General features: G+C 43.9%; 1 protein-coding gene across 2 annotated transcripts in view; it reads right to left on the bottom strand.

The window, feature by feature from the left end:
* The window catches only part of ALG9 (ALG9 alpha-1,2-mannosyltransferase), a 22,306-nt gene extending 12,210 nt beyond the window's left edge, over positions 1-10,096 (bottom strand). For both annotated transcript variants that reach the window (XR_004162041.1, XM_010723778.3), the window contains exons 1-9: positions 9,779-10,096; positions 8,984-9,118; positions 8,176-8,246; positions 7,464-7,552; positions 6,479-6,614; positions 6,297-6,384; positions 6,047-6,152; positions 2,667-2,789; positions 646-800 (exon numbers count right to left, since the gene is read on the bottom strand). Coding sequence is in view for 1 of the 2 variants with exons in the window: in XM_010723778.3 (XP_010722080.2) it covers positions 646-800; positions 2,667-2,789; positions 6,047-6,152; positions 6,297-6,384; positions 6,479-6,614; positions 7,464-7,552; positions 8,176-8,246; positions 8,984-9,118; positions 9,779-10,060 (1,185 nt within the window). In the remaining variant the exon portion in view is untranslated. The remainder of the gene's footprint in view (positions 1-645; positions 801-2,666; positions 2,790-6,046; positions 6,153-6,296; positions 6,385-6,478; positions 6,615-7,463; positions 7,553-8,175; positions 8,247-8,983; positions 9,119-9,778) is intronic.
* Between the last annotated feature and the right edge of the window lie 8 nt (positions 10,097-10,104).

The raw sequence follows: 10,104 nt of genomic DNA, 5'->3' as shown, positions 1-10,104 counted from the left end.
CCTCAGGTGATCAATCAAAGGTTCAGGCCATGATTCAGCAGCCCCATACAGGTATTTATAAATTTTTCAGCTGTTCCCCTTAGGAAGGCCTCTAGTCAAGCTGTAAAGCATCCTCTACTGGAGCTCTAGCTTGGTTGTTCCCAAGTGAACCATCAGCAAGTGACCCTTCCAGAGACTTCCTGCAGGACTTGCCTGCACTAACCAACCCTGATGACAAAAGGATGTCAAACAGTACATTAAAGTATTCATTCTAGAAATACACACTAGGGATTTCTAAGACTGTATTTGGCAAACATCCTAAACGGTCATCTGGTGAACATTCCAACAAACACAAGGTAATTCTCAGAGACAAAACTGCTGACATTACAGAGCTTGATCCTGCAACAAATGCAAGGACCAAGATGCATCTGGGAAGTGCAAAGCAGCAGTAAGTAAGGAGAGATCAAGAGCCAGAAGAGCAACCAGCTGTGGTGGTGAGGGAAGCTCAGGGCAAGAGCAGAAACTGAACTAGGCAGAACAGCTGCAATGGGTTCTAACAGGGATGAATAATTGCAATTCTTCTCCTCTTTCAGAGGAGAGATGAATAATTTGGAGCTAAAGCTATGAGCTCTAACAGAAAATAAAACCCATATTCCAGAAACTTACCTGAAGAGCAGACAGAGCTACAGCACTGCAGAGACATATGAGAGGATAGATGGGAAAGAGAAACCTCTCTTCTTTGTGGGGCTGGCTAAAGAAAATTATGATCCAAATGTACATAGGAGCTAGTGTCAGCCAGTAGGGACGGCCCAGATTCTGAACTGAAAAAAACAAGCACTCAGCAGAGTAGCAACATTGCATGTTCACACTATCTTCCTCTTGCACGCACACCCATCGGGAGCATTATCACATCTATATTCAAAAGTTCATTCTTCTGAACCAACTCAGAAGCTTCAGGCAAACGCACTGTGTTCTAAGCAGCTAAAATTCAGGTAATACATCCAGTCAGCACACAATTCTGCTCAGATAACTATCACATCTTCCCATAACACTAACAATGTCAACAGACTCTTGAAGACAAATGCAGAGATGAGCGAATGGGTTATTGAATCCACATAAGGGGCAAAATCCAGCAAGAACTGACATTCTTAGGCAGGCAGGAAGGCAGAAACTGCCTGTCCTGCTGTGCATTATGCTATGCATGCAGAGATCAGAATGAATCTCCTCTGGATATATCCTTTGCTTTTAAATGGCTGTTTGGGCTCTGGTGTTTCCACAACCCTCCTGGCTTCATTATAAAAATAACAGCACAAGAGGTCTCTCAGGTACCTTCTGCTCAATGCAGGAAATAACTGATTCAAAAGTAACATAGGTTACCCTGAATTTTAGTCACTCTGAGGATGGGTCCCATAGTACCTAACATTTTTCAATCCCTTTTCTGCCTCTTTGCTACTCCCAGCAGCAGTGCGAAACAATTAAGCTAACAATGTTTCACAGACAATAAGAACAAAGCACTCAGCAGAGTGGCTCCTGCTGTTAAAAGCAAGAACACCAAACGAGCAGCAGGAAATCTTGCATTTACAGGATCTCCTACTGGTTTCTGACAGCCTGTCAGTCACATCCAAAGAACATATATTTGCAAATAACCACTAACATACATTACCAGCAAAGACTGTGATATTACTGTTTCTTGTATTTAGTAAAAAATCAGAGAACAGAGCCCCAGCTGGGCTGATGAAACTGGAGGCCTCAGCTGACATTTAATGAGCCCTCTTCTGGAAAATGGCAAGGGAAAAATTCATGCTCTCAACACATCTTTCCTTATATATATTTTACATATATATAATATATGTGTATATATATATATATATATATATATATATGCCAGACACCGTGTATTCCAACTGATGTTATTTTACTTAAGAGAAAGCCCAGTATGAAGTAGGGGATATTCTAGTCCCTCCTTTCTGTACTCTCAGTATATCCATGCCTGTGGGAATACTTCCCAGTGCAGACAGTAGCAAGACTGTCTGCCAGGGCTCAGTTCTGCAAGTTAGAGAGTGCCCATTCACAGCAGACAGAGCCCAGGCTCAATCCCAACATGGGTAGCACGAGACTCCAGAGAATGCCTTTTGGCAGGCTCAGCACCAATAAGGGAAAAGCTAGAAACAACTCTGCTCTCCCCAGATGTTGCAGTAATCATTATGGCACTGATAAAAAAAAAACAGTTTCAGAGAAGTATGCAGGAACGGCTGCCATTTCCAGCTGCAGAAAAGACAGAAACAGCAATGGGCACGTAGTTTCTTTCCACCTTAAAATTTCTGACAGGGCTATTGCTAATGTATTTGCATGCCTGGCTGAAGACTGTGTACTGTAGAACTTGTTAAGCTTATTTTGGGTATGAATAGTTTAGCACTGACAACACAGTATTATTCTTGAGGTGAAGACAGAGAACACAGGAATCATCCTTAAACAGGAAAAGCACATTCCTGCCCTTTTGTAGACAGCACAAAAGCATCTCACTGCCTCTTCTTTCTACACAGTAATTCCACTGTGGGGTCAATACTGAACCAAGTAATGAGCTCTAGGAACTTTGCTCTCATTCCATAAACTTTCCCTGATCCTAGTTTCACTTCTAATAAAGAAAAGCTGCTCTTGGCAAATCCTCATATCCGTCCTGCACTCACCATGAAATTTCTGAAGCAGACTCTCCATGAGACAAGTCAGTGGTAGCACAAGCAGTGCCAAAATAAATGCCACGTTGAAATTCAGAAAGCCATTGATGAAATAGAAGGACCATGGTTCTGTACCTGAAAGAAGAAAAAGGGAAAGAGTATTTAAGCACAAGGATGCATGAGAACTGGGTGTCATAGCAACTTCATTCCTTCTCTGCCTGACACAAGGAAGATACCCAGCAGCAGACAGCAGTTCTCTGCACTGCAGATATATTGAAACCAAAGAATGGAAAAGGTGTGCACAAAAGATAATTGTTTTCTTTGTCATAAGTGACTTCACTTTTTTTCCACTGGGTCATAGTCAACATCACACGTGCTGCTCATGTATCACAAGCCACTTTAACAGTCAGACTTGCCCAGCAACAAACAGGTTCTGCAACACAGAACTCACCCCTGCCCTAAGAAAGCCTCCAAAACAAAAAAAGAGGCTGAAACTTGTGAAATGAGGAAATTCTACTCCAAATTCATTCTAATTGTAGAGAAGTAAAAGATACAACACAAAACCACACAATGCTAATAGAAGATGATTATCAGCCTGGAGTGATGATGTATTTATACACCATTTCAGCAGGAACAGAAAATGGACTAAGAGGGACAAGAGTTCAGATTCACACTTCACAGCAACAACTGAAGTTCATCCAGATGTCAGCTCTGTTACCTCCTCAGCAGCAGAACTTTTTTAGGTTTCCCTGGTTTTTAAATGTACTTTTTAACAGGAGCAGGCCAACTCCGCCTCCTAATACTACACACTATTAGTTGCAAGGACTGACAGAAATTCCCATCTAACAATCATTTAATTGGATGCTTAATTCATGATGCTTAAAATCCTGAACAATAAGGAGTGCTGGGTCCTCTCCACACACTTGCCACTTTTGCAGTGTGATTAGCTCAACTAGTCAGTGAGTGACAGGAGGGTGCTTAAATCATTGCACTGTTGTGACAAGAGTCATGTGCCATAGCAATTTCCCACACTTACAGCCACTTAGAGAAGGGTCTGTGTTGCAATTAATCAGACAATTGAGAAGTAGCAAAAAAACCCACAATCCTCTGCAGCTCCTACTGTTAACATGATTAGAAGATGCTCTATTAACATCAGAATTCCAAGCAACTGAAATATACAAAACACGCAGCTGTTAGCACTAAAAGCAAACAGCAGTTACAAGTTCAGGTTTAGGGAAGCAGAGGTCCTTAAGGGAGTGAATTATTAGCTCATCTTCTCTCTCCTTCCACATGCCTCATAATTCTTTTCAGTCCCACAACAGTACAATCCTCAGCGCGTGAGTCTGAATAAGAAATATTAGTGCAGATGTAGGATATTGCTGAAGAAAAAAAAAAACAAAAAAAAACAAACACAGCCTTTTCTCTAAGACTCAAGTCTTTATGCAAACAAAAAAAATACTGCAGTGCTTACACTGAAGATGATATGGGTTAATTATTCCCATCACATCAAAGATCAAAGCTGGGAAATCCCAGTTGCAAACCTGCAAGGCACTGGACAGCCTTTCATCTTCCCTTACAATGAAGCTCTGAAGTTCCAAACTCACGTTGTCCTGACCACATTGCACTGAAGAGCAGTTTCAAGCAGAATCTTTTACTAGCCTGAGGAGGTCATGCGAATGTCACTACGAATAAAACCCTTCAGAAAAAACTGGTCCCTGAAGGCTGCTGGAAACAACTCATGCTCCAGTACGAAAAATGTCAGGCACAGGCCCATTCCAAAACTCAAAGGCAGGGCCTGAAGTTTTCATTACAGAAAATTCACAGCGACAGACTTCAGAGCCTTCCTGCAGAGATAAAGGACCACAACAAAGCAGCTGGTGCCATGTAGTGTCTCAGCACAAGGAACAAGTCACCACTCAGCACCACCAAAACAGCCCCTCGAACAAACCACTGAACATGGCCTGCAGGGCACAGCCAGAGAAAGCCTCACTACCAACCACTGCCAAACCCTCCCTAGAATATCTCAAAAAGTATGACAGATGCTGCAAAGAACCTGCCCTGAGCACCTCAAAGTCTCTACTTGTCACTCTGGAGCCCTACTAGAAATGTAACACTCCCACTCTCCATCTCTAAAAGCATGTAGTGTGAATTACTTGGTGCAGCAGCAGCTCCCAAACAAGCACCATGGCACTGCCACCAAGATTCAGACCTGACCAAGGTCACTCAATATTCCAAAGGGACAATATCAGGAAAGTCCTGAAAGGCAGATGAGTTGCCTACTGATTAGATATCATTGATGACAACACTGATGCTCCTTGACATTCACCAATTATTTCTACGATCTTCAGGAGTTCCACTGAGGTCACCAGCTTAGTTATTTCTCACAGCAGTAATTTCCATGTCTACCTGCACACTGTCTGAAATGGCCTTCTGCATCAATTCTCACTTTTTGCTAACATAAACCTGACAAAATGAAACAGTAATACTGCCTTTAGCTCTGTCTCCTTCATAAGCTTAAGCAAAGCACCAGCTTTTCCCCTGTAAAGCGTAAGTAATTTTTACACTGCTTAAGGAAAAAAATAAAAAGAGGAGGGAGTATCTATAAGCTCTTCAGAGTGTATAGGGGAGTATCTTGATAGCTCTTACTTTAAAGAACTTCTAAAAAGACGGCAGGAGGAGCCGAAGCATGGTTATCATTACTTGTCACTGACTCTCTCTCACTCAGTCTTCAGAACGACTGTTTTCTTCTTAATTTGTTTATCCAAAAGAAATGGGGAGATCAGGTGTTGCCTCTGTGAGCCAAATTGGCTGAAATGCAGCATGATTCTAGCAGGTTATTACCCTTTCTTTCTTCTCCAGAGTCTCAAAGATGCCTTTATGGTAACCCCACAGAACATAAACACATCAGGAACCTGATATGAACTGAAGGAACTGTGGGTTCTGCACTGCTATTTATCCTCCCAAGGTTCTGCAGCCTGACCGTGAAGAATAATAGTAGCCAAGAACTGGGTTAAAGCTGACAAATACACACATACACACACCACTGGTGCCTACTACACTTGTGTTACACCCAGACAAATTTGCTATTAACAGCACTTTGCTGTGATACTGTGTTGTTGAGACATCTCATGATGGCCAGCAGGGCTTCAAAGTGAATAAAGGCTACTTAATTCACAGCACAGAGAACCAGCTTGAGATATTTGACGGTGCCTTGTCAAATAAGAGCTTGAGAGAGACATCCTGTGGCAAAAGAGCTGGAACTGCTATTCTTCAAAGCTTGCAGGATGTCTCTGAGTGCATCAGAAAAAGATCAGCCATCAAAACCTGGTGTGTAACTGTCCCCTGACAGCAACAAGAAAAGCATGACCTCCTGCATCTTCTCTTAAACTCACCATAGAGATCAGGTCCGTGGGAGGTGAAGACATTGTATAAAACAATGTTGAGAGGTGCAACTACCAGCTTCCCATAGTAATAGCTGTCCACAACTACCAGGGGCACCTGAAAGAAAGCATCTGTTATTTGCAGGATGCCAGAAACTTTTACCTGGATCACCCAACAGCTGTGAGTGATTTTGTTAACTGAACTTGCTCCTTCTTTTGTGAACCCAATTCACTCTATCTCTGCATTGTTACAGCGACTCACCAGAAACAGGATCAATGACACCACACACCAGTTTAAGAAGCTTTTCCACCTCTGCTTCAGTATTAATAAGTCAAAGGCAATAGGAAGCCTGAAACAGAGACCAAGCGCCAACTGGAGATTATCATTCCCAGACAGGCAAGAAACAGACAAAATGCCAAGTTCCTGGGTTCTCCCCTCCTTACCCAAGAGCTGCACTGAAAGGCCAGCCCAATAGTGCTCCAGCAGCTATGCCTAGCACTGCTATAGAGGTCTTGTCCATATACCAACCAGTCATGGCAATAACCGTGGTATACATGCAGAAACTGCTTGGGAGGAAAGCTGCAACACAAAAAAAAAAAAAAGGCTTAGCACAGCTTTCCCATGATACAAAACTACATGATACAAAATAAGGCCAATAACACTTCCTTCACTCCACTGGAGGTGGGATGCTATATTGCAAGTTCACATTTCAGAGAGGACTCTCTTCAAGGCCAGAAATACTCCTCAGTGGCACCCGGCAGTGGTTAGTTACCTGTTGACAGCACCTAAGACTGCAGTGGAACACCACTTGCAACACCTGCTTTACCTTCTATATTCTGCTAGACTGAGAAAGAAAATGGAAAGTATCTGCTCAAGCAGCAGCAGGAAATGTGACTTGACAGGGCACAGTCTCTGAAACAACTGGGTACAGACTGGTGAAAAGTGAGCGAAGCACAAGGAGACTGAGGACTTCCTACATTGTTCCTGCAGTGTCATTTCACCATTCACCACTCAAAAAATAAAAGACAAAAGGGGAAATAGTAGTACTCATAAGCTATGATATTTCCATTTTGGTTTCTGCATGCGCACAATAGAACAAGCCTTTCCTCAAAGCCTGTCTTCACACCTCACTCAATACTACAGCAGGTGCTTTATCAGCCTTACGGTAGCTGGCTTGGCAAATGGGTACAGCCAGCCAGAGGACAGGACACAAAGGCAGGTGACAGTGCCAAAGTACAAAAAGACAAAGCCCCTCTTTGGATGAAAAAGACAAAATCCTCCTTGGATTAGAACATGTTCAAGGAAGGCAGGCCGATACTCCCTTTAAATACCTTGGACCACTGCATACAGAATAACAGAAATTCTCTTAAAATGCCTTTAGTTTTTATGGATAAGATCATTGCTGGTGTCATTGCTATGTAAACTCACCTGCCGATGAACAAAACATCCCTGTGCTGAGTACTAAGAAAGCCAACATAAGACGACTCACATGTAGTCCAAATTTCTTGCACACAGCCCTAAGGAAGCAAAAGAGAATTTGAAACCACAAAGATAATCCCAGTACATGAAATAATAGTAGTAACGCATGCAAAGCCACAAACAATCCACAGAGCATCCCAAGAGCTTTAAGGTGAGTGACTCTCATTACTCAGACACTAAAAGCACTTTGAAGACTGCCTTGAAGACCGCTTTGTATTTAAGATCTTCCTAAGCTATACTAAGTGCAAAACTTGGCTTCTACCAGCGTAATTTCCACTCAAAAAGTTTCATGAAGAAACTGTATCATCATCATTCTAAGATTTGCACCAATCACAACTCTTCTCTGGGCAAAAAGGCCTCGCTCACATTCTTTAAATGAAACCATGGCCAACAGAAACATGGTGCAACACAATAGTTTGGAAGTCATAAATGAAAGAGCAGGAGGCAAAATAAAAAACTCAGCTCAGACAAGCTAACTCATAAGCTATGATATGTTCAGCAGCATTAAGTTACCTTGCAAATATGTATTTTGAAGTTTCACTGTGAAGTAATCCCATTTGTACATTTATACATCAGCTTCAGGGTGTACTTCCTCTGGCAGTAACAGTATGCTACCCACATTGCTCCAAAATATTCTCAACAGACATATTCTAATACTCACTTATAAAAGTAGAGTTCACAAACACAGCTCAGGAATGCCAGGAAGCATCGTAGGAAATAGAAGATAAGAACCTAGGAGATGTACTCAGATTCAGAACAAGGTTTGCAATGAAGCTTACGCGCCTACTGCTAACAAGTGAGTCCACACAGCACAGGTTCTAACAGGATGGAGCAACACCAACAGCAGTGAATGAACTTCTTTCTAGAGGTCCAGATCCTGCACCAAAGGATGGATACAGCTCTTGGCAGCAAAAGGCTTGCCCTCTAAGTCTAACATCCTTCACAACAAATAAAGTAAACTGAAGGAAAGCCCACCGATCTGTTTTTTGCTGTTCTTACTATTGTTTTTTAAAACATTCCTGAATTATTTTTATTCTATCTTGCAAAATACTATAGTACTTATAGTTTACTAGAAAAAAAAAATATCAAAACAGTCACTAATAGCAGGAGTAGAAAACAAGCTTATAAGACAAAGGGATAAAGCGACAGCTCACAGGGGTCAGTGAGAACCCACAGCTACCAAGTAACTACAAAGTGGCAGGAAACACTTGCCCTCTTGGGACAATTCCTGGACCAATACTGAGCCTGGCAGAGCTTCTCTACAACTGCCTGCTCGCTCTTCCTTAGCTCTTCTCAAATTACCTCACAAACCTTTGCAAACCCTTACAGTGAGGTTAGCATTTGTAGACTTAGTGTTTATAAAAACACTAACTTGTTTCTTAATTCTGACAATAAACAAAGCAGCAGTGTACTACAAACTAAAGGTGTATTTATTAATCACAAAAGCAATTCTGATGCATCTGATTTACCTTGTTAGTCTGCAGAACTCTAGCGTGGAACAAGGCTGGTAGGGCATGAAGCCACAGGTACGCATAGGAGCGGATGGCATAGGCTGGAGAGTACTCCCATGTCTGAAACCCCTTCCCATAAATGAGGTAGTGTGTCTAAAATGGAAATTAACATGTATTTATGAAGTGTTTCACACCACAGACAGTTTGAATACACAATTTATCAAAAGGGTGGCAGAATGCCGACATTCGTGCAGGCCAGATCCAGGCTGGAAATATACCACCTGCAGTGCTGTGCCCAGGCCTGAGGCCCGCAGGACAGGAGGGATGCGGAGCTGCTGGAGCGGGTCCAGAGGAGGGCACGAGGATGCTCAGAGGGCTGGGGCACCTCTGATTGAAGACAGGCTGAGGGAGCTGGGCTTGTTCAGCTTGGAGAAGAGAAGGCTGTGGGGAGACCTCATTGTGGCCGGCCTGTACTTGGAGGGAGCTTACAAGCAGGAGGGGAGTGACTGTGTACAGAGCCTGATGGGGACAGGACAAGGGAATGGCTTTAAGCTAAAAGAGGGGAGATGTGGGTTAGCTGTGAGGAAGCAATCCTGTTGTCAGAGGGCGGTGAGGCGCTGGCACTGCTGCCCAGAGAGCTGTGGTGCCCCATCCCTGCAGGCACTCGAGGCCAGGTGGGATGGGGCCCTGGGCAGCCTGAGCTGGTCGGGGGGCGAGCCCCTGCCCCATGGGCTGGGGGTGGCGACTGGGTGGGCTCTGAGCTCCCCTCCAACCTGAGCCGTTCTGAGCGCTGCAGGAGCAGCAGCCACCCACCGGCTCCCAGTAGTTGAAGGTCTCATCGCAGTCAGAGATGTTGCTGAGAAGCGCAGCGCAGAACCTGGCCGAGATGAGACACTTGAAGGCCGTGGATCCTTCAGGGGCCCACACTTGCCCTGCCTTGCTCCCCGGCGGCCTGGTGCAGAGAACACACATATGCACACTGCACACACGCAGTAACACGAGCAAACCCGCCGGTGTGACGCCGGGCAAAGACTGACAGGGGCCCGCAAGCAGGAAGCCCCTTACAGCACACAAGGGGTCGAGAAGCCGCAGCATTTCCGAACATCTCCCCGAGGACGTCCCCCGTCTTGCGCACCGCC

This window comes from Meleagris gallopavo, chromosome 26, assembly GCF_000146605.3.
Source record: "Meleagris gallopavo isolate NT-WF06-2002-E0010 breed Aviagen turkey brand Nicholas breeding stock chromosome 26, Turkey_5.1, whole genome shotgun sequence".
Taxonomy (NCBI): Eukaryota; Metazoa; Chordata; class Aves; order Galliformes; family Phasianidae; genus Meleagris; species Meleagris gallopavo.
This window is presented reverse-complemented; position numbering and strand designations above follow the sequence as displayed.